Source organism: Gymnodraco acuticeps, unplaced genomic scaffold, assembly GCF_902827175.1.
Source record: "Gymnodraco acuticeps unplaced genomic scaffold, fGymAcu1.1, whole genome shotgun sequence".
Taxonomy (NCBI): Eukaryota; Metazoa; Chordata; class Actinopteri; order Perciformes; family Bathydraconidae; genus Gymnodraco; species Gymnodraco acuticeps.
This window is the reverse complement of record NW_022992130.1, coordinates 1,950,579-1,974,732: the sequence shown is the minus strand read 5'-3', so window position 1 is coordinate 1,974,732 and position 24,154 is coordinate 1,950,579. Positions and strand designations below refer to the sequence as shown.

At 39.7% G+C, this 24,154-nt stretch overlaps 2 protein-coding genes across 2 annotated transcripts; both read right to left on the bottom strand.

The window, feature by feature from the left end:
- Nucleotides 1-14,346: 14,346 nt before the first annotated feature.
- rps24 (ribosomal protein S24) lies at nucleotides 14,347-18,061 on the bottom strand. Its single transcript, XM_034203838.1, has 5 exons — nucleotides 17,974-18,061; nucleotides 17,200-17,265; nucleotides 16,877-17,086; nucleotides 15,934-16,047; nucleotides 14,347-14,424 (listed from the first exon to the last, which is right to left on the bottom strand). The coding sequence occupies exons 1-5, from the start codon at nucleotides 17,974-17,976 to the stop codon at nucleotides 14,422-14,424; spliced, it is 396 nt and encodes a 131-aa protein (XP_034059729.1). The 5' UTR covers nucleotides 17,977-18,061; the 3' UTR covers nucleotides 14,347-14,421.
- Nucleotides 18,062-18,763: 702 nt separating this feature from the next.
- On the bottom strand, nucleotides 18,764-23,240 carry eif4ebp2 (eukaryotic translation initiation factor 4E binding protein 2). The gene is made up of 3 exons (XM_034203773.1): nucleotides 22,915-23,240; nucleotides 21,073-21,255; nucleotides 18,764-20,904 (listed from the first exon to the last, which is right to left on the bottom strand). Exons 1-3 carry the CDS (start codon nucleotides 23,045-23,047, stop codon nucleotides 20,873-20,875), a joined length of 348 nt encoding a protein of 115 aa, XP_034059664.1. The 5' UTR covers nucleotides 23,048-23,240; the 3' UTR covers nucleotides 18,764-20,872.
- Between the last annotated feature and the right edge of the window lie 914 nt (nucleotides 23,241-24,154).

Below are 24,154 nucleotides of genomic sequence, written 5' to 3'. Positions count from 1 at the left end.
GCTGTTGCTCTTGGAATAGCTTGTGCCAGCAGGCGTGAAATCATGCATACGTTACTGCAGCCATTAGGGATTGCCTAGGTGTTCTATTTTATGCCACTTCCCTAACAAACACTCAGAGGATAGTACTTAAAGTAATCTTTCCTCCTGTAATGGATGATAATTAGCCTTGTATTTATATAAAAGACAAGTGATGCCCTGTCAAGACAATTACTGCTGTCCTATGAACATGATGCCAAAGAGAAAGAGAGCATATCAGTGTGTGGTATAGTCATATCAGATGAGTTCAGGCTTTCAGATACAAAAGCACTTCTTAGGGAAAGCTAGGTGGTTCTTGAAGTGAATTTGTCTTGGTCCTACATTGCATCATTAAACCAATAAATGAGCATTTTCGTGTTAACTGTCCTGAACAGCTCCCTTCCTGACATCAATATTTCATAAGGACTTCACACCATCCAGCCCCTTCTTCTCCATCCCAGCTCTGTTTTGTGCCAGTGCAGTTGACTGCACAACAGGGAGCAGCTTATATTCTGGGTTCCTCTTAATTATTAATGGGATTCTCAACAGTAGCCGAATACATCTACACAACTTGAAATACTGACACAGGGAGAAATCACTCTCTCGGAGGTGTCACCTTCCTTATGAGAATAGAGGCTGACCCAATTTCACCAAGTTTTACATTAGATACAGTTGCCTCTGGAATTGTAGCAACTTATTAAAATCAGGAAAATGTGAAAATATGTTCGTTATTTATTATAGGGTTATATTTTTTCCGGGGTGGTCGATTTTAGTTTCAAACACTTCACTTAAGGTAATTTAAGGCAGCCAAGGTGAAACTCTCTTCATTGCTATTCACCTTAAATATATTTAACACATGCAGTGTGGATTTATTTTGTTGAAGTACAGATTTAGGCCAATATGAAATGGATGTGCGTACTTAATCGCACCAGTTTTTTGCTGAATACTAACATAATCATGCTTACAAGCTCATAAAAACAAGTCAACTTTAATGTCAATCTTCCAGTTTGTGTGTACAGACAGAGATCGGAATATTGTTTCCCACAATCCCGAATATAAAAACAATGTAGAATATAAAATATGTGTGCAAATATGTATATACACAGTCAGACACATTTTTACATGCACACAACCTGTTAAGCCCGAGAGACCCCGGTACCGGGGCCCTCCCGCAACATCTAGCAGGAAACAGTGTCTGAGGGCATGTTCATTTAATAAACTATAAATGTTTTATATCCATGTAACGGGAAGAAACTCATCTAACTGATCTTTTTTCTTTTTTTTCTTTTTTTAAAACAACACATTGCTAACGCTGAGCCTCTGAATTAGCAACGAGCTAAACATGCTAACAGATTTACTGCACCGAAACCAGTGCTGGAATTGGGCCGGTACTCACCGGTACGCAGTACCGGCACTTCTGGTTCTGACCCATGGAGTACCGGCAATTCTTGCTCAGTACCGGCATGCTGGCAGTACTCCGGTACTCATGCACCGTGCCAGTACTCAACACTCTCCCGCCGTTCTTATTATACATCCATATATATATATACAGCCGCCCGGTACTCAGTAGATGCGTCATGAGGTGCCGAACGGACATTCTCATCGCTCTAACCGCTGGAGTTTCACAGCGGCTGTCAGCTGTTTACTCCTGTCATTCAAACAGAACGTGCTGAAGAGGGGGCGGGGCTTATCTTCTCCATGTAAATACTGTGGTGGAAACGACTATGTCAAAATTAACCTATTTGACCGTGATTTAATAGTAATACACGTTTCAAAATAATAATAATAATAATAATAATGCCGAAGTAACAACATACTGAAAACTGTTAGTAAAACCATGTTTTAATGCTTTACAATTTACATACCTAGATGCACGTGTGTTGTGTTTATGCAGTGCAACTCCCAACCAGTGGGTGGCTATGTAGAGTGATAGAACAGAGCAGGCACGCCCCCGAGAGAAGGAAAGCAAGTCACGTCACAAATTAGCATTTCTAAAATGTTAGCGTGGATTAATAAAAGTGCAAAAAGACAGCGGTTGTCCCCGGAAGAAACTTCAAATACAGAGAATGCTGTGCCTGTGTTGGAAATTGTGTCTGATGGGGAGCTTTCTTTGGTTGATCCTCCTGCTCCAAGTTCTAGTGCATTAGCATTAGCACTAGCTCCGCCGCCTCCTCCAGAGCCTCTAACGTTAGCTGCTGCTGGCGCAACTGCCACCACCAACACCGGGCAAAGCGATGCACCTGACTGCTGGACAACGGACCAGGTGCAATATTTTTGCAAGACCAATGCATGGCTCCTTCTTAAAGATAAGAAGCTAGGATGTCGGATATGCAGAGATGTCAAATCTTTGGGAATACACACTGGACAAGGACTGAAACTGTCAACTGAATGGGGTGAGTGTGCAGTGTCTCATTTCGGTGTTGACAAGGGCAAACAACAAGCTAGCCTGAGAAAAAAAATCAAAAAACATAAAGAATCACAAGCCCATGTAAAAGCTGCTGACATCCTTACATCTGCTTCACGTGAAACTATTCAACATCAAGTGCAGTCTATGCATAAATCTGAATTAGACACCACTATCAGAGTTTTTCGAACGGCATATAAAATTGGCAAACATAGCCGGCCATTCACAGACATGCCAATTGATTTGAATGTACAGAAACTGAATGGGCTGAACGTGGGCAGGGTTTTGCACTCCAATAAAACCTGTGGCGAAATCATCGACCACATAGCTCATGAGCTGAAGGAAAAAAATGGCAAAAGACATTACAGAAAACCAAAGAAAACTCTGTGTTTTGGTCGATGAATCTACCACTATTAGTGGTAAAACGGTGCTTGTTGTGTGTCTACGCTCAGCATTAGCTGATACTGAGCCCGAAACGTTTTTTTGGGAACTGATCGAGTTGGATGGAACAACGGCTGATGACATCACAAAGGCGTTAATGGAGTGTCTTGGAAGAGATTTTAACGAGGACTTTTTAGGTCAGTGTTTCGTTTCTTTTGCATGTGATGGGGCTTCAGTCATGCTAGGGAAGAGAACAGGCGTTGCTACCCAGTTGTGTAGTAAATTCCCAAGCCTGTTTGTGTGGCACTGCTCCAATCATCGTCTAGAGCTGGCAGTTGGGGATGTGGTCAAGGAGGTCTCAGGGCTCAATCATTTCCAGATCTTTTTTGACAAACTCTATTCCTTGTTCCATGCCTCCCCCAAAAATCAGAGGCAGTTAGCGCAGTGTGCGCAAGCAGTCGGACAGCGTCTCCTGGTGATAGGGTGTGTTTTGTCCATCCGCTGGGTGGCTTCAAGTGAAAGGAGCGTCAGAGCAGTCTGGGAAAACTACCGAGTGCTTCATGATCACTTCACAAATGCTGCAAACGACACGAGCAGGGATTCCAGAGACAGAGCAAAGTACAAGGGCCTGGATGATGTGCTCACATCTGCAACGTTTGTCAGCAATCTGGGACTGATGTACGATGCGCTCACAGAGCTCAGCGACCTCTCTCGGCAACTCCAAAAAAGAGAGATGACACTGCCTACAGCAGATAGGCTCTTAACTCGAGAAATACGAGTTTTTGAATCCATGGTCACCATGCCTGGCCCACACATGACTACAGTTCATACAGCTCTAGCTGAGAAGTCCTTCAAGGGTGTTGCCCTGCGTGAGAATGGCAGGCTTGTACAGATTCATGCAGGTCAGTTTTTCCGCAGTATGGTAGAGAATCTGAGACACAGAATGACTTCCACAACCTCCTCTCATGTCAGCACAAGAGAAATCCCATTACATGGCCGGGAGGCCCGGGACAATCAGCTAATCCAGGACATGAAAGTTATCCATCCTGGAAGTTGGCCTGAAGAGGAGTTAGACGTACAGTATGGGGACGTAGAGGTGCTACGTTTGTGCGAAGTGCTGAAAGTGGACAGAAGAGAGACTGTTCAGGGCTTTCGCGAATACAAGGAAACCAGGGCATCCCGTACACCTGCTGCCATGGAGCCTCTACTGAAAGCAGTCCGAACCATCGCTGTCTCCACTAGTGAGTGTGAGCGGGCATTCAGCTGCATGAACGATATCCTTACTGCAAAAAGGAATGCTCTCTCTGTCAGCCGACTGTCCAGCCTGGTTTTCATTAAATGTAATGGACCATCACTAGGACAGTTCAATCCGGAACAGTATGTGAGGTCCTGGCTGGCAAAGGGAAGGAGAAGTGCTGATGAAAGAGCCTGTCCAGCTCCAGCCCCTGATACTGATGTCCCCAAGGCCTTCTGGAGCCTTTTCTAACAATGTGAAGTATATTGCAAAGCAGCTCACCCAGTGAGAAGACTTTTGGCATAATGTGCCGATGTGTACAGATCCTGGAGATAGAAGGACTTCAGACCAACCAGGGAGTTATCTGCTGGTGTTCAATGTAACTCTTTACCATGGCTCAGACTTTGTTACTTGCAGTTACAGTTTCTCATTTTAGATTGTGCAAATTTTGCATTTGTTTTTACATGTTCTTTGTTCATGCTCTTTATAATTTTTCTGAGTTGGAAAGTTAGATTGCATCATAGTTTACTTTATACATATTTGTATTCTTCAGTGGTGAAGTATATTGCAAAGCAGCTCAGCCATGTGAGAAGACTTTTGGCACTTTTTCGTTTTTCGTTTTCTGAGTTGGAAAGTTAGATTGCATTCAAAATGTACAGAAATACTTAATTTTGTTAAAGCTTTTTATAAAAAATGCTTCTGACCAGAGCTTTGTTTCCTTGTCATTAATGTTGAACACCACCAGAGGGGCTCTCACCTGAAAGGTCTCTGCTTCATGTGTCTTCAGCAGAAGATCTAGACTTTGATTGCTATATTTTCAGATAATATTGACCTTACTGAGCTTTAGCCATATCTGCTGCCTATCATAAAAAATGTTAAGTACAGTGAACCTTTCTAAAATATACAGTAGTAAAGAGACAAACCCACCAGCATTATAGTAGCCAAATTCTTGTTTGTGGGATGTATATATAAAATTGACTTGAAAAAGTTGCTGATTTTAGAGTACTGGCACCTTTTTCATTCCAATTCAAGCACTGACCGAAACTCACTCATAAAACCTTATTATTTATCTATTCTGCACATCCAACCCATCGATCTGATCGTGAGATGACACAGAATCGATGGTTACAGACATTATCACTCAATGATACGAACTCGCGACTTTATCAACAAAAACAGACATCAAAACATGTGGCGCTAGGTAGCTAAAAACGCTAACATGGTTTACCTGTGTCGTAGTCTGGTCAAAAGTTATCTTCAATGGCATTAAAACGATAAAAAAAAACGCTGCTGAAGTTAATCCATAGGTTAATCCAATGTGTCTGTGTCCCTTTGAAATTATTTCTGATAATCCATAAGCAATCAAACTGCTTTTCCGTTTCCAGATGTCAGAGCGAGAGATTGTTTCGCTCTGAAAACTACGATGTGTATGTCTGGGGAAATCCCCCTTTGATTCTATTGGCTCTAACAGTCAAAAAGAGATTCCATAAATCGACAAAGGGGGGCCAGAAATATGGAAAATCGACCCAAATGACCGAGTAGCATGAAGCTGCAGCGTCGGAGACAGCAGTTACAGGACTGCACTTGTAGAACCGCACACACAGGTCCGACGGAGCACGTCACGGCGGCACGTGACGGAGCACGTTCACATGAACGCCTGAAGCCCCTCAATGCAGTGCGCAATCTTTCCCTTCCCCCCATCCTAACCCTAACCACTCCCTACCTTTTTACCTAATCCTAATCTTCCTTCCTCCCTCCCAAACCTCAATGTTTCAATGTTGATATGACGTAATTTAAATTAAATACAGGGTTTTAATTTAAAGCAGTTTTATTCTGAAAAACCCGGAAATTCACACTAACTATTAACTCAACACTTTTATTCTGAAGATTCTTCATTTCCGGTTAGCATTAGCATGTGGCTAACGTTTTGAAAACCGTGAATTGATGGTGAAATGACATGTGATGTTGTACACTAAACACACTGGGATTAACACTAATTTATTGACGCTGGAATAACATTTTATCAGAATTATTTATATATATATTAATAATATAAGATATAATATGTTACTTTATATATACAGTCTATGGTAAGTACACAACACAATACGCAAAACAACTAGGGTCGTGGGAGTGCGGTCCTGAGAGTGCAGCCTCCGACGCTGCAGCTTCATACTATTGAAATTACCCCAGAAGTGGGGTTTTATTGCTAAAAAGGTCAGATTTAACTTGTTTTGAATCAATCTTGATACAGGGTACTTAATTATTATGTTGTACTTTGGATTCCTAAAGCTTTTAGTCTACTAACCCATCATCCAAGGGTAGTTTTCACTGTAAGTAAAAAATAAGTTTTGGACGGACACTATAATTTACAGTTTTTTACTATGTTCAATCTGAATTTTCTTTCAAATAAAAAACATCTATATTGATTCTAACTTTTCTACATCCAACTCACAGGTTTATCATTACTTTGAGAAAAAAGATTATTAATTTAACCCTTTTAGAAGGGAATATATGGTCATTTGTTCTGGGAATGTCATTTTCGAGCCTGAGACCTGAAAAACAGGCTCAGGGCTTAACAGGTTTTAAGATCTAAATAAAAACACAACAATCAATATTATACAAAATAACAGTCAATTCAATATTTTGAGAATGTACATTAGTGCAGATTGTCCATTCAATGCTAACATGTTGTATTCAGCAGGCATTGTGTTTATCATGTTACTTGTCTTAGTGTAGCATGCTATTATGGTAACACCTGAGGCCAATGTAAATGCAGGTATTTGATCATAAACCAAAGTATTGGTATAATTACGATGTTATTGATCGACATGATTTTGCTTAACATGTTGGGATTTTACTCAATACCAAAAATATCAAACTGTTGGTAGTCTTGGAAAAGTCTCTTCACATTTTATTCTGCATGAAGTCTGTATAAAATGTCATAGCATTGCATCCAATCTTAAAGATATTTAATTCTGGACTAAAAAACTTGGACTGACCAACCATCTGATATTGCCCTCCATAAAGTGATGCTGCTTGTGTGGCTAAACTAAAGCAAGCTCTTATTTTCGTCAATGTGGAAATGTTTCAATTAAGCTGAGGTAAGTTATACATTTGACAAATGAACTGCTGTGAAACTGGCTAAAAGGTATTATTAACAGGCACTTGACCAGCTGCCACAGGGTTGACTCCTGGCTTTGGTACTGGTGTTTGTTCTGAGACGGGGGAGGACATACTGTGTCCTGATGGGGTCTCCGACAGAGGTAAGGTCAGAGCCTATTGATTTTTAACACTGCTCAGTGAGACAGCCGGCTGTACGGTGCAAAAGATACCACTATAGAGCCAGTGTAGAAACATGGCCTCAGCTCAGCTACAACCATTTCATGTAGGTGTAGTTTAATGAAAAAGCAATACAGGGAATCTCTATATGATTGGCTTTCCAACTGGATGCTTTCATCCATTTTGTATCTCTCATATCAGTAATCACCTTGAAGAAGAAAGACAGAAATAGGCTTCCACCACAGCATCATGCAGTACAGTGGAGAAGCAGGGCCCCGGCCTTTATGTGCTCTATCTATATTAAAGGTGGGAGGGAAAGTGGGGCACAGGGTCTTTAATGCACAGGGTGGAATTATATATCCTTTTAATCATGCTCCCCCACCCAGCAGCAGTTTAGGATGAGAGTGACGGAAAGCCAACACAAAGCTAATTCCGCCCCTGTCACATACGATCGTCTCCTACCTTGCAAATGAGCTGCAGTAATGACACTCGCCTGATGGCCCAAGCTCATGCACATTTGCGGGGGTAATGTTTGATAGAAATCAATCCGTGATAATATGGTGGATGGGAGCACTGGGGGGATTTTCTGGAGATGGGTTCTGTGTGGTGCTATGGTTCAGGTCTCCGGATGTCTCTTTTTGCTTGGGAGCAATGTGTTCAAGCACGTTTAACCTATAATTACATTACATTGCATTTAGCTGACGCTTTTATCCAAAGCGACTTACAATAAGTACATTCGACCAGGAAGACACAACCTTGAAGAAAACAGAATCATATAAGTATATCAGGTTTCATAGAGCCAAACATTTCAAGTGCTACTCAACTGGCTTTAGGTAATCCAGTCCTTTATTAGTATAAAAGTGCTTCGTTAATCGTTCTAACGCTCGAAGTGGAGTCGAAAGAGATGAGTTTTCAGTTTGCGCCGGAAGATGTGCAAGCTATCTGCTGTCCTGATGTCAATGGGGAGCTCATTCCACCATCTTGGAGCCAGGACAGCAAACCCACGTGTTTTCGCCGATGGGAACTTGGGTCCCCCTCGCAGCGAGGGCGCAACGAGTCGTTATATATAACCCTTCAATAGTCTAAACATATATTCCAATTTATGAAAGTATCATAGAGGAACACTATCCACATTACCAGAATGTATAATTTTTCATATTATTCTCACAATTTAGGTAATTCACCTGTGAAAATTACATTATAGTATTTATGTCTTGGCAGCAGAGGTTAAAGAACAGGGAGTTATATATGTTTAAATTCCATAAAACCAACCATTATATGGGTTCTTATTGCTTAATATATTTTTTTCATCTACTTTGAAAGTTCTATTTACAGCCACACTTAAACAAAGTAATAGTTCATATCAGTGCTGAATGAGGTTCACATTGTTTGTCGAAAAAAACCTGAACTACAAATGTCAATGCTGTACGATTTGCCACAAAATGTACCAGTGATGAGATGATTATTAAAACATGAAGAGAGATAACAACATTACATTTGAATTACCTGGATAGGGTTAAGAATGGTAAGTAAATCATTAACTTATTTTTTTTTTTACATCAATTACCTCAAAGTTGTTATAACGATGAGTTGATTATATACGGTATAAGCCAAGGTATAAGGTATGTGCAGATACGTTGAGGGTCCCTAACAACACCATGAATTATGCATTTCTCCAGCGATGGAACATATTATGGGATCTGAGAGGCAATATGAGCAAATCTCCCTTTTTATTCATGCCAGTCCTGTTTAATGAATCACTGGGAGATTGCTCTCACTGTTGCCATTAATCAGAGCTCCTCTGCTGCTGATTGAAGAGGGTAATATGAACAGGAATACCAATGAGTGGAGGAATGTGCACAGGCTGAAAAATTGTGGAATAACTCAGCTATACAGACAGCCAAGTGCTGTGTGAAGTCCAAACACAACCTTGTCCAATCCTTACGAGGAATTAAGTCCATTACAATCTGGCCGTGTTCTCAGATGATATAGAGAGACTATATCAAACTGCTGCACACCCACCAGAGGCTGAGACAATTTGGTTTTAGACTGCTATCGGAAAACCATGCACAACAGTCCTATTGGTGCTTTGGAAGCTGCATGATGCGATGTAAGGTTCTTAACACCATTTTCTTTTCATTGATTGACGAAAAAAAGGACCAGGCTTGTGCTCCAGGGAGCTTTTGTTCATAAATTAAATCTATAAATGTGTCCATATGCGGTTAATGTCCCCACAATAAGGATAAGTTGGAAATCATTTGAGTTTGTTGGATGTAATATCTCACCGCTTATCATAATTTGTTTATTTTATCATCCCCTGGGTTCACATGGATGTCATTTTAAAGCCTTCACACCAAACTATAGTTGACATTTGAAGAGTGGGACCAAGATATTTAAAGGAATAGATCCACATTTGGGAAAAAAAATGCTTACTATTAATTTATTATTTATAATGTTAATATTACACTTTTGCCAAAATATAATATGATCAATACCACTCGCATATCAATGGAGTTGAGCATATTGATTGGAATACAAATAAATTGTGCGGCATGTTTCTATTTCAGCAAAAAAAACAATCAGGCTACTAGGTTAATATTAGGCTAACAGTCAGAACGTAGTTAGCTTAGCTTAGTGCAAAGACTGGTAACAAAGAAAACAGCTAGCCTACTCATCGCTAATAAAATCTTACATACCATCTAAAAACTAAGATTTCAATCTGATTTGTTTAAGTTTTGTCTGATTATTTGAGCTATCTTAACCTACTTTGGCAAGAAAGTGAAAAGGAAGCCAATGATTAACAATAATATGAATGGTAAGATCATGTCAGAAATAGAGCAGGGCAATACAAGTTTACCAAATGGGCAACATCTTGTGGTGATCATGCTGCATTATATAGCATTTGAAATTCCATTAGATTGGCAAATTGATGGACCATGATGAATTGCTTGTGAAATGATGTGCATACAACTATTATTTGCACAAACCTAATATCCTTTGTCTAAAACCCAAGGACACACACACACACACACACACACACACACACACACACACACACACACACACACACACACACACACACACACACACACACACACACCGCAGTAGAGTACAGCATGGCTATCACATGGAGCATTCCATCATACTGTCACTCACATCTGCTGGCCTCTCTCATTACCACACCCTCCTGATTCTACCTCTCTCCTTTACCTCCCCTTCTGCACAACCCCCCCTTTTTTCTCCCCTCTCCTACAACCGTCCCCATTATTCTCCTTTTCTTCCTGGTCCACAGACTATCCTTCCATGCCAACCAAAATGAATAGAATTCATGAGGATTCATAGGTGGTGTGGAGGCAGGTGGACATGCTTTCACAGCGCTGTGATGTCCTCAGAGCCTCAGACATCATGTTCGCAGTCTGAAAAAAAGGCCGCAGAGTGGATTCAATACACCTCACATGATTGAAACCGAGAAGTGATTTTTCACATGTGCACACCGGTTAGAGTGCCAGAATTAGACAGCAGGCATGACTCTCTTTTTTCACCTCTCCCTGAACCTGTGAAAATGGATTGGTGGAGAATACCATTGTTGCATTTCAGCGACTATACAGTATATCCATGGGGGCTCTGTCTGTTTGGGAAGAAGTAGTTTGCTGCAGTCTCTGCCCCCCCCCCCCCCCCTCTCTCTCTCTGCCGCTTCCAGTGAGGGATAAATGACAAAAACCATGTCAGGCTGCTGATGCAAAGAGGATAATTAGGATTCACGAAACACAGTTTGTCCTCAAAAGCAAATCACTTCCCTGGTGCTCTGGGGCCACCAAGGCACAGATCATTTCATATATCAGCACCTAGCAACTGGCAGATGGAGTGAACTTAGTGCAGGCTGCCAAAGCTGATAGGACACTGCAGGACTGCAAAATGAGCTGTGATGATTCCCCTGCTGAGGCCAACAAGAGAGACATACCTCATTAAGATGCAGAGCATCCTCAAATGCTCGGCCACACTTTACAGCACCGAGTTACGCCTTGCAAACATTTTCACAGTGCCACTGAAAACACACTGTCTGGAGCTCGCAAAATAAACAGCAGCCAGCTTGGTCATTATACACTTAGTTGTGTTAGAACATTAAATATGAAAGAAATAAAACCCCAAAATAATGTACAATATTATGACATGTAAAACAGCAAGACCATTTTCTTTGACATCTATTGCAGCCAATGATATCTGCATTGATAAGCTGGCAAGAACACACAGTCAACCATTGGACTTCTGTATGTTTTCTCCTTATAATATCACCATTTCAACTCTGTGCATGGAGAGAGGGAGGCCATTAAAACTGCACCTGTTGTGAGGGCGTAAACATGTGTTCCTCATAACCATCTATCATAAGTCTGACTGGAAAAACACTTTTGTTGTACAAGCAAGCAGAGGAATATTCTCATTACAGAACTCTTGCCTGCCCTAAAGGAAATCAGAGGTGAATATTGTCCTTTATCTGCTTTTATTTGGTATGTACGGGAGTCCCTGCAGGCCCGCACCACAGCCTCCTGATGCTGAAACTGCAGCTAGTAGCTACATTCTGGGAACATACCAGCCTGCTTCACAATTTCACCGCCATACATCATCGTGTGGCCAATTATCTCTGATCTCCATCCATCCTCAACCCTTTAGCTTATCGCCCTTCATATCACAAACCCGTCGTCTTTGTCCTTTCTTCCCGTTACTCTCTATAATAATCTCGCGCTTATTTCATTAGCCTGCTACTACCTATCCAACTGATGTCATACTGCTTTTGTGTTAAACAAAAACACAGGTGGAGAGAAATTGATTGTTCACTTGTCCAACAACCAAGAGAACAGAGGAGGAGGCGAGATGATAAGAAACGGTAGCGTGGGGAATGAGTGAGACACGGATAAAAGACGCTGCAGGAACAGAAGAGGAGAGAGAGAGAGGAAGCAGAGACTCCTGGGACGGAGCGGCAGGGCTGTGGAGAGAGGGGCTTAATTTCTCAACACCATCTGTTACCATACCCGGGTTGAAAGCTCCACTTATGTCAAACCTCCCACAACCACACAGCAGTGGAGCTGAGAGAGACCCCACTTCCTCTTTTCCCTGTCGGTCCCATGCTCCTTTTTCCTCTTCCACACCTATGCAACCCACTCACTGTCGTCCTCCTCAGAGGCACAACACACACTTTAGCTGAGACAAATTAATCCACGTTTTTTTTTTTCTGGGTCATGGTTGGTTTATGAAAACATAGGTTATAATTATTTTGACGCCAACATGTCATATGGCCCTTTACTTAATAAACAGTATTTGCCTATACAGCATTTCACTGTCAACTTAATCAATGATACAGGAACTGTGGTTTCTGTTGTGTTGTAGTCCAAATGATCTTGATACATTTGTTTAATCTTAGCCGGCTAGCATCGATTGAAGGAAAGCCCAGAGGCAGCCTGGTATATGGGCCCTTATAAGAAGGGACCTACAACTTAAAATGTGTCAATGGAAGTGCCTCCCAGCTACTGTTTTTCCTGGTGGTGTATAAGCACTCAGGAGTGTGACCTACATTCAAGACTTTGTAGAGGCATGAAAATGTGTCCAATTGCAGGGCTATTGTGCCTTTTAATAATAAAGCTCTTGATGACAGTGTTACCTGAAGAAAAGACAGTCACATGTCATCATTTTGAGCATCACAGTGAATTAGAGTCTGTATTTGTATACATAAACATGTAAATGAGCATTATTTCTTCCATTGACATATGTTGATTCTGCTTTTTCACCTTCCTATAGGAAGTAAACATTTCTCCACTGATACCAAAAAGGAAAATTCCCCAAAGGAAGAGGTGGTTGCAGCTCCTGCATCTACGACATGAGGAAATGCTGATATTCATAAAAGAATGGGGAGGCATGCGTGGGGTGGTTGCCCTGAGGACAAACCATACACTGGCATTTTAATCACTTCATTTACACACACTCTCAGGGTAGCTCTATGCAAATGATCTGTAAAGGTCATGATGCAAAGAGGGATATCTATTCTGTTCCAAACAGTGTTTATAAACAGGAAAAGCAATTAATCTATACACAGCCAGGCTTATCTGTGTATGAGTTCAAGGCAGTCATCAGGGCTTTGCCTCCAAGATAAACTACTGATGAATACCTTATCCAACAGGTGAGGGGATGCAACTAGGATTGCATTTCAGTGAAGGGAGTCCTCATGTGGCCATGTTGGGTTACTACAGCTACATCTTTTAACTAATTCAAAACCCATCAAATGTAATATGTTGAGATTACATTTGACTGGTCCATGAAAGGAAAAAAGTACCATTACGTGTATATAAAATATATATAATGTGTCAAATTGGTCCACACATGGACTTAAAGATTGAGTAGTAAAGGTCTCGCCAGCCAATCAATAGAATATCTTAGTTTTTGGCCAGTGAGTGAAGCAAATCTAACACAGATGTTTGACAGGCATCATCCCTGATCTTATTTTGATCCATGCCAGTAAATCATAACGAAGCCAAGTTTTAAGTGAGGTCACTATAAACGAAGCTCAAGTTTGTGCATTAACAGGCGGAAATATTCATTCAAATGAAGTCATTTGAGCAAAAAGTGCATTTAGTCATTTCAATCATACCGATTGCTTACTGATGCAATACCCCATGTCAAAGCCATGTCAGCTGCTTTAGGGAGGCTTAGTCAGCTGCTTAAAACAACTTGGGATACTTTTTTATAAACAAAAAAAAAGGAAATCCTGGGAGCAATCTAGAGCTGAACAATACAAGTGTCACTGAAATGCAGTATAGATCCAGCCACTTTTAAAATGCTAGAAGTAACATTAGTTTTTAAGATAAAGTTTGTTGAGATTAAGTAATAGGGTGCCAGATAGAGGTCCTGCTTGGGATAGGCATTTACAGATCTCCAACATGCCAACCAAATGTCTCTAGAGCCACCAAACCTTACATTCATTTGAAATATAGGCTTCAGAAATAAATGGGTTTCTTTAAGAAAATACGCTTTGACCAAAACATTTTTTTCCAGATTTTATTGGATGACAATATACAAGAACATCTTGAGCACGGAGACCCTCCCTGGCTGTCCGGACTCACTGTAAGGAGACAACAACATTATTAGAAGAGAAAACTTACTGTCTACAGTAAACAGAAACTTATTGAAAATATGAAGTCAACAAATGTTAACACAGTATGTCAGACAAGACAGTTTAAAATCCAACATCATAGATCAAGGTTTTATAAAAACATTGTTATGAGTTGAATAAGACGGTGTAAAAGAAACACATTTCAGTTCACTGGGAGGCTTTTAGCTCAACGCAACACTAAGAACTAAGATCCACATGCTACACTCAGGTTCTATTTACTACAGATCTAAAGCTAAGGGATATGTCCATTATAGCAGACAGGGGTACAAAGGACTGGTGGAGGGTTAACCTGCTAACAGGCTCTTAGAAACAACATGGGAGAGTGGGGTAAACACTGAGGGAAGACTGCAGGGTGACTAAGGTGTGACATGCAGGGCTCAGGTGTATCTGCTTTGGATGTGCAACACATTAGCACACCATGCTGTTCTATACCTGCACACTGACACCTCATTTCTGCAAAAGAAATCCATGAGAAGCGAAATCAAGAACAAAACATGAAACAAAATTAAGTTAATGGAACATGGAAAATAAGAGATCTGTGAATTAATTTGTTGTGGCTGTTGACAAGGCTGAACAGAGTCAATGTTTAAAGCCAGTTGTGCTGAAGACATTACAGATGCAGCTGTGTGGTATCAACAGGCTATGCTAGGTGACTTTAGGTTGGAGATCGGTGCCACAGGGTTCAGGGGTAGGCACGTTTTACTTTGAATAAACTACACACATTCTTAGTGGACTAACACTCACAAGATCTTCGGAGCTCATTGCTTTAATTGCAAACTATACAATTGTTTCTCCAGAATCACCTGAAAGCACTACCAGAGACGAGCTCACATTTTATTTGGGTTAAATCATTCAGAATTAAGTTTTAGTCGTAATCTTAAACTATTACAACCAAAATGACCATTTAGCCAACTTGGACTAAAAAGGGGCATTTGGTTTCCAAGACAGGGGTTTACAGAACTAATATTTATCAGCTCAAACTAGTTATTATTAAAAGCCTAGAAAGTATTGGCCAGTGGGTCGAATACTTTCACACAGGATGCCTCGTGTACATCCAGGGGGAGTGCATTGGGGCTTGGTGCGGGGTAAAGAGAGGACTTAGCGGGGATTCAGCACTCCTTTATATGCACACTGGAGTTAGTCCATCTATGAACAACATTTACCTTCTACGGTTCCCGAAGAACATTTGATACGAATGGAAAGATGGCAAAGGAAATTAAAACGGTAAAAGTTGTGAAAAGAGATCAGCAGTGTAGGGAAAATAATATGTAAGAAATGACAATCAAGAAAGAATAAGTTGGACTAGATGAAGCCTGCTTTGGCTTTTCTGTTCTTTGCTTAGATTAGAAAAGACAAATTCAATGTTTACAAATCATATTATCACGAGAAGTCTGAACTCCTTTTTTTAAACAGGAGGAGTTTTAGTGACCATACAAAGGATAAAAATGGTTACAATACCTTTTTGCCAGCAGCGCCAACACTGGCCTTCTTGGTGCCTCGTACTTTCTTCATTCTGTTCTTGCGTTCCTTGCGCTGTTTCCTTGAGGTCTTCTTCTTCTCATAGAGACCATGCTAAGGAAAAAAGATGAACACATTTTTAATCTAAATACTTAATTAATTGTGACCTATGGATTTTAATCATGTTTTCGTTGTTCATGGCATCACAATGTGGATTGATGATAATATGAAAGCTGCATAACAACAAGCACTGAATGATGCGCTTTAAAACTGTAGGGGGGGGGGTTAACATTTGGCCTTGCCTATGTAGCTTTTGATAAAGATGACCTAAACTGCCTCCACATGAAAGGCCATTTCAACATCACCCACCAAGCGTGTTGATTGACAATAAGGGAAACCTACTTGCATTTCCTGGTACATCTTCTCAATTGTACCTGTTCCAGCCATTTTAACTGACGAGTGCTCTACAAACTACTTAACATGATTTACATTTAAAAATTGGGTATATTCAGTGGGCAACAACTCAGTATATAAGAAATGTAATCCCAAAAAGGTTTGAAGGGATTTTTCATTGAGAGAAAAGTTTATCTTGCTGCTTTTGATTGCTAAGCTCACAACATTTATCGGCTCTATGCACCTCATGCTTTTGCAGGAGTACCTAAGGGCCTCCTGTTGAGGAAATGGGTGACCCTTGTAGTTTATGTTCCCCCCCCCATTGTCTGATCAGATGAATTCAGGACGGGTCAGTACTTGCCGGGCATTAAGTTGAATAGAAATGCAGCATGCTGCTCTTTTTAAAATAACATAGGATGCAACAAAATGTCAAGTTAAGTGCAACTCATTTTATGCAACTTCCAAAAAGCAGTTTGATTGGGGACTAAGTGGGAAAGGGATGCCTTCTACTAAAACAAACATTGTGAATAAAACTCAAAGCAAAACTCACTCTGGCCAGTCTGTGTTTGGGTTCATTCTTCTTTGCATAGTCTAAGGAGTCGTAAACCATGGCGAAGCCTGTTGTCTTGCCGCCACCAAACTGAGTCCTGAAGCCAAATACGAACACAACATCAGGGGTGGTCTTGTACATCTTGGCGAGTTTCTCCCGGATTTCAGTCTTGGGGACTGTGGCCTTGCCGGGATGCAGGACATCGACGACCTACAGAGAGAGAACAGGCAATGAATGTATGAATGCAAGACAAAAAAAACCTAGCTTATTATGTTATTAACACATATACATGCATACAAGTGCAGTGCTGTTTGAAGCCTTACCATTTGCTTCCTCTGAAGGAGCCGGTTCGTCATGAACTTTCGGGACCTGACTGTCACTGTGTCATTCTGAAGAAGAGATAAAGTAGATGTTCACAATAACATTTGACAACTTGAAAATGTTCAAACGTTTAACTACTATTCTCAACACATACAACTAACATTTTGATCCAGCCATTACCAGGTACATGCTGTCACAACATTATCTTATAGCTTCTAAGCTAACATACTGGCTAAGATAGCTTACTAACCAGGCAAATGTAAAGCTTTTAGAGCCTCAATGCAGCCTCGTTTTTTTAAATCAACTTTTTACCAGTCTAATACATTTGAGCATAACTAGGGTTCTTTAATGTTCCTGTTCACAAACATGAGGGCCCGGCCATGGCTACCTGTGTAGTGAATGCTAACATTAGCCGCTCGGAGCGAGCATTTCGTGATTCTTTATAGACTTCTAAACAAAGCCCAAATACTTAAATGTTTCTTTGAGAGACAGAGTATGTTAAAGACATATATTGCTTAGTAAAAGCAAGGTATAAACTGTATAGGCTATCCCAAAGGAGGTATATACAGAGTGTACAACGTCCGGGCAGCCATCAGTTAGGTTAGCATTTGGATGATGGCTGATTTTATGCTTGGATACTTTTATACCACATCAATATTGACATTAAACTGTAGCTAACACTTAAACGATCACATTATGGTCATGATAAGTGTGCAGATAGAAGGATGGCCTCGATGATCAACGGATTTTACTTGATATTTTATCGCAAGACTCACCATCTTGACGCCGGCCTCGCTCAGGGACGTAGAAAAGGAGGAAGGACCAGCAGGCGGCCGAATAAATGCCTGCAGAAAAATTGAGCGGGCACGCAGTTATGTTGCCTGATGTAAAAGCGTAAACACAAATAAAAAAACTCGCGAAATTAATTTAATTGTTCTTAGTTAACGTTAGTTATTTGATTAAATACAATCGTTGTTCAAATATGTAACAATGAATTTATAAACATTAAAAATGTCTTCTTTCGTCGCCACAAAAGCAAACATATTTTCATATCAGCGTTCATACTGAAAAATCTATAGATATTAACCATATTAACACACACACTTTAAAGAACAGAATGGGCCGTGTGCCTGGCAAATTGGAAAATGTAAAAAGTATTGAAGGTAAACCGTAGAGACCATGAAACAGGGGTAAACTTGGGGTAAACTGACATTTAGGTGGAAAACACCATCTGCGGACAAGTAAACGTCTATTTATTATTACCCAGTCAATAATCACAGTTTTTATTAACAGACTATTATAAGAGGGACATGTAGGTATGACCATGTATAGAGTAATACTTTGCCTAGAAGGAAATCGAACTTGGGTGTGTACTACAATTGAACAAATATAGTCTTATGATTTGGAAAATTAATTGATGCAATAAGACGTTTGCAAAGACATTTTATTTATAGTTAAGTACTTTTGAGGTGAGAATAAGGCTCCGCTCTTAAATAGCATGAATCCGTGATATATTTTTGTTACATTAAAAAAAGCAGATTACAATAAAAAACACAACATCTTAACTTCTTTCTTACGGAACTTTATTGATCTTTCAGCAAAAGTGTCCACTGGCATTGGAGTTTCATTTAAAATAAAGTTACTTAAATTCAGAACAGAAAGTTACAGTAAGTTTATTTCAAATCTCTTTCAACACACAATGTTAAGCCCTCATTGTGAAACCAAACGGATTTGAAATAAATCTGCAATATGAATTATGATGCCGTAATAGAAAGCAAAAATGTGCAATGCAAATTGGTTTTCAAGCAACTCCTCAATGTGTTTATCACCAGAAATAACCCGAATGAACTAAAAAGCCTAGAAGAAAAAAAGAAAATCCTTGCTAGACATCATTTCAGCCATTCGGTGGTTCCACTCATAGAAACAAACTTGTGGTGGGAATACATTTGAAAATAAAAGGGGTACTTCATGATGATAAAGTTAGGAGTTGCTACTTGGAAAGTGTACAATTAGCAAACTGATTGTGGTGCAAAAGAAAAAATAAATAAACTATTGGGACTCAAACAGCAAGTGGCATTATTTTAGCCACGTTGCCACCTGGAGCTCAAAACCCCAAAATGGCACCATCACACTTTCAAAAACTTCACAGCTGCTTTAGGAAGAAAAAAACATAACAAAATCAAAATCCATAAAAAGACGTGTTTTTCGTCTTAAGTGCCAAGTACAATGTTTCCTGTTCAATGTTACAGTGAAAAAATAAACATCTGTTGGAAAGTACAAATTGATGACTAGGAACCTAGTTTTAGTTACTGCATTTGGTGTAAAGTAAGGCATGGACAGACATTAAAATAATATGGTAATGTATGATGATTTAAGGACACTGGGGTCAGATTTGTAGATTATGGGACAACATCTATCAAGCCTGACGCAAACAATGTCTTCTGGATCTGTGACACTTTTTACAAATCCAAAGGCTTGACAGAACTGATACCCAAACAAATACCTCAATACTAAGAAACTGTATTCAAAAATAAAATGCATATAAAATATGTGGATTATTTAAAGTTTTTCAAAAATCTTGTTGTATTTTACTTAAAAATTACCATTGGGATATTAACCATTATCACATTAATTGAAATGTGTATCTGGTGTGGACACAGAAGACTGACAGATATTGCCACGTATTCCTCCCTTTCTTAGATTGACCTAATATCAACACAAAGATCTTGTCTACAAACCTAACCAGTTAGGTCAAAGTCAAATCTGGAGAAAAGGTATTCACTTTTCTCAGCAGGAGAGAAACTGTAAAGCCAGATCGTCATAGTGATGAATTGAAAGGCTTGACATTGACTTTTAAATTAATTGTTAATAAAATGCTTGTTTTTCAGTATTATAAATAATTTGACATCATAGTGGGAAATACAATAATTTGATGATTACAAAACATTTAAAAACAGCCTAAAATTCAATTTCTTAAATAATCTAAATCTCACATGGGCTTGTGGTGTTAATGGGAACTAGAGTCTTGGAATGGCATGAAATCTTCATCAAATTGCAAAATAAAAACAACACAGCGTCCCTTTGCATACTATCGCAGGAAATTTACCAGACCAAACAATTGAGAATATATTATGGAGATTTGAAGTAGAACCAAATAGCAAACACAAACTAAAATCACTTAAATAACATGCGTCTTCAAAACCAAAATATGTGATGAATATCAAAGCTTTTGAATAATTCTAAGGCCAGTACTAAAATTACCACTTCCTCCCCCAAATTATCTTGGAATTGTGTCCGTTTTACAGTGTGCTCTGTTAGAGATCATGACTCACAGAAAGCTGGAAGATGAGTGCTAAAATCTGCGGATTGGACAATGTGTTTGGGTACACAACCATTTTGGAGGGGCCCCGCTCCTTCAATGTGTGTTTTTTTTTTACAGTGACTGGTATCAATGGAAATCTATACAATGAACGTAGTTTCCCAGAGTTGGTGACAATGTACCGGTTTGTATGATACACTGATTTCCCATGGTTTACACACATTACATCCAGCAGCGAGACAGAGAGCTAAAGAAGATGCCATGAGGGCTCCACAAACATCGGTTTCTTCTACAAGCCAAGCCACTGACACGGGTGATGCCAGGTCATATTCTTTTGCTGGTGGAGTTCCAGTCTGTTAGATGTCCATTTCAAACTGAGCATCATCACCTTGAAAAGAAGAAACAACACATGTATTGAGAAAGGTATGTTGAAACAGGTTGTGCTTCTTTAATATCATAATGGGTATTAAGTGGAATAATTACAGCTTAACAACAGAGGGTGCAGTTAAATGTTTGAGAAAAAAGATGGTTACTCAGACCATATTGTAACTCTTACCGGTTATGGGCTTGCCATCATGTTTGTTTTTTATGTGGTTGTTGGCTTCGTTCTTCTTATTCTCTCTCAGGACATTTGGGCTGGTCACTCCAGGAATGACAGGCAGGTGAGCCGGGGGAGTCTGGGCAATGGGAGAGTTACGTCTGTCCAGTAGGAACTTACGGTCATAGATGATCCGGGTTCCTGAAACACAACACGTATCAAGTTAAAGTTATCGTGCTCTATCCTGGGAAGCATCTCATGCCGGTGCTATCAAATGAGCCCAGATTAAAACCCTGTCAAAAGGCACCGACATCTTAAAATAAAATACACATTTTAATAAGATGTAACTGCATCTTTTAACATTATTTATCTAGATCTCCATCCTGATGGTTGTATTTTATTCAAGCCCTTTTGCTTAAGGGTACTCTGCATGTTTTGATGTGTTAAAACATATATAAAGAGTTCCGCTTGGCTGTGTTTTGCTGCTTCCTGTTGATCTACATGTCTTCTGCAGTCGCTCGAGAAAGCATTGTGTTGCTGTCTTTATATTGTATTGCTGTCTTCTGTAAATATCATCACCTTAACTGGTATATAATATCTCACTGAGGTAACCAGCTGACTAAATACTGGCACATTTACAGACATTTTAATTAATGTCTATCGTCCTTGTGAATAAATGAAAGGAAATGCAACTAAATGGGAACTATAAAAAGCAAGACATGGAGGAACATAGACCTAACATCGAACTTGATAGCCTTGCTTTCATAACAGTATTTATCGCTCACATTTAATCAGAGTCACTGACCTTTTTCAGAGTACACACTTTAACGTGTCACGGCAGAACTGCACAGGTGGAACTAATAACGATATCGGTGGCACAGTTCCAGCAATAATTGCATGCAATGCAGTGATTAATCTGATCTGCAGTATGTGTTTGACAGGTCAAGATGTACTGTGACCAAAGGCCGTTTAGTTTAACTTAATATGTTTTTCTCTGGCTATGAGAACCCTTCAGTGGTCTATTTGCCCCCTAGTTTTTAAACCACAGTTTTAAACAATAATTCCATAACATTCTCAAATATGATGGTGGTTTATATGTGAAATGGTCAGTCAATAAGCTGATTGACATCAAATATACAAGCAAATATGATTGATTCTTAGTTTTAGTCCTTTTCAAGCTAAATGCCAACTAAAAAATGTTGGCTCAAGCTTTGGTAATGTAAGATGTTCTGCTTCTCTATGTTATATTATTGTAAACCATGCAGGTATACTTTGGGCTTTAGAATGTTGTTGGAATAAAATAAGACGTCTGAAGAAGTCAGCATGGACTGTGATAGATCATTTTCACTCAAAAATAAAAAGTTAAAACCTTTGTCAGAAAGTCTATATTACATTGCTATGCTGAGTGAATCTGTTTATATATAAAGCAGATGCGTACAGTACAGCATCCTTGGTGGATGTATTGCACATCCTTATCTGAAAGGCCTCCTATGAACTCTAAGGCAAATACAAATCCAGCTATGCATAGCTGACGCACAGTAAATGCCTTAAGCTGTAGATTATCACAGTCGTGTTATTCATAATCATAGGTGGCAAAGAAAACATTTCCACCTTTTTTAAATATTACTGCACAATGCCATCATCAGAATCTCTGCGCTGCAAATCAGCCAATCACACAGCCGGGAGAGAGCGAGGGGGCGGGGCTTAGCTTTGTTTTTGTTTTGATCGGGATGACACGGCAGCCTATAGGCCACTGTTACATGAGCAGTGAAAGGTTTTGTGAGAGTACAAACACCACAAAATGACAATTATCCTCCATTTTCTGAATAAAAACTATGCGTAGTCGGGATATCCCCTTACCTCCGGGAGTGGTAGAGAATAAAGTGCCTCCAGGGGTGGTACAATAGTCATGAGGTAGCTGCGTTGTGTCGTTGATCAACACCGTCCTGGTCGGGATGGCTCTGCTCTCGCTAAGCTGACGACTGGTCGACATCTTCAGTTCCGATTCGATGACAAATCAAACCGTTTCAGAAAATAGGGGTGTTTATTTCCCGACGGACGGTGGAAACCTGGGCCGTTTCCCACTCTAATATCTCCCCAAAGCTTTCTTGTCTCTCCTCTCGTCCTCCCAGCCGTCAGCACCGTCCCCTCCCTCAGCAAAGGCAGGAAGGACGACAGGCAGCGGGCGGATGTGTAGTCAGCATCAGCATGGTGCCTGCCTACTTTCTACACTCAGAGAAACATTATTGTTTTTACAATATCTGCAGTTTTGGTACTCAGATCCTTTAAAAGTAGCATTCCTGCAGTGTAGAAATACTCAGTTAAGTAAAAATCCTGCATTCATAGTCTTACTTCAGTAAAAGTACAAAAGTATTATCAGCAAATACTCATCTGTTAAAAGTAGCTAAAGCTGTTAAATAAATGTAGTGGAGTACAAACATTAGTTCCCTTTTAAATGTAATGGAGTAAAGGCTATAAAGTAGCATAACATGGAAATGCTCAAGCAAAGTACAAGTCCCTCAAAATGATACTTAATTGTACTTGAGTACTTTCCACCTCTGAATATCTCCAGGCTTATAGAAACTACAGTAGGTTACATTTAAAAGTGCTGATTTTTGTGACCTGTCAGATTTTAATTTCCCCCTACTTTAACTCAATCTTCCCACCACACCTACAACTTTATCAATATATAATTGGTTTATTCTTAAATCCTAATAAAATGTTTAAGGCATGAATATTTTTCTCATATTTTACTAAAAATTCAAATGGTTAGCTAGCCGACTGTATGTACAGCAAACAGTTCAAGTAAATACATACATAAATGTATATACATATAGGTGTATTTATAATATTGAGGTTTGGACTGTTGGTTGGACAATACAAGCGTTGTGAAGCTAATGGCAGTTCTCACCATTGTCAGAAAACTTTTTCAAACCATGTTTGTTGAGTCTTTGAGTACCAGGACGGATCTATTAGTTCTACTTGTTTTTTTCCAACTTTTTTTATCTTTAAAGTCTCTCTGATCTGATTTCATGCGAGATCATAGCACCCTCGGCAGCTTGTAATAATGAAATAAATGGTAGCATAAAAACAAGTATTA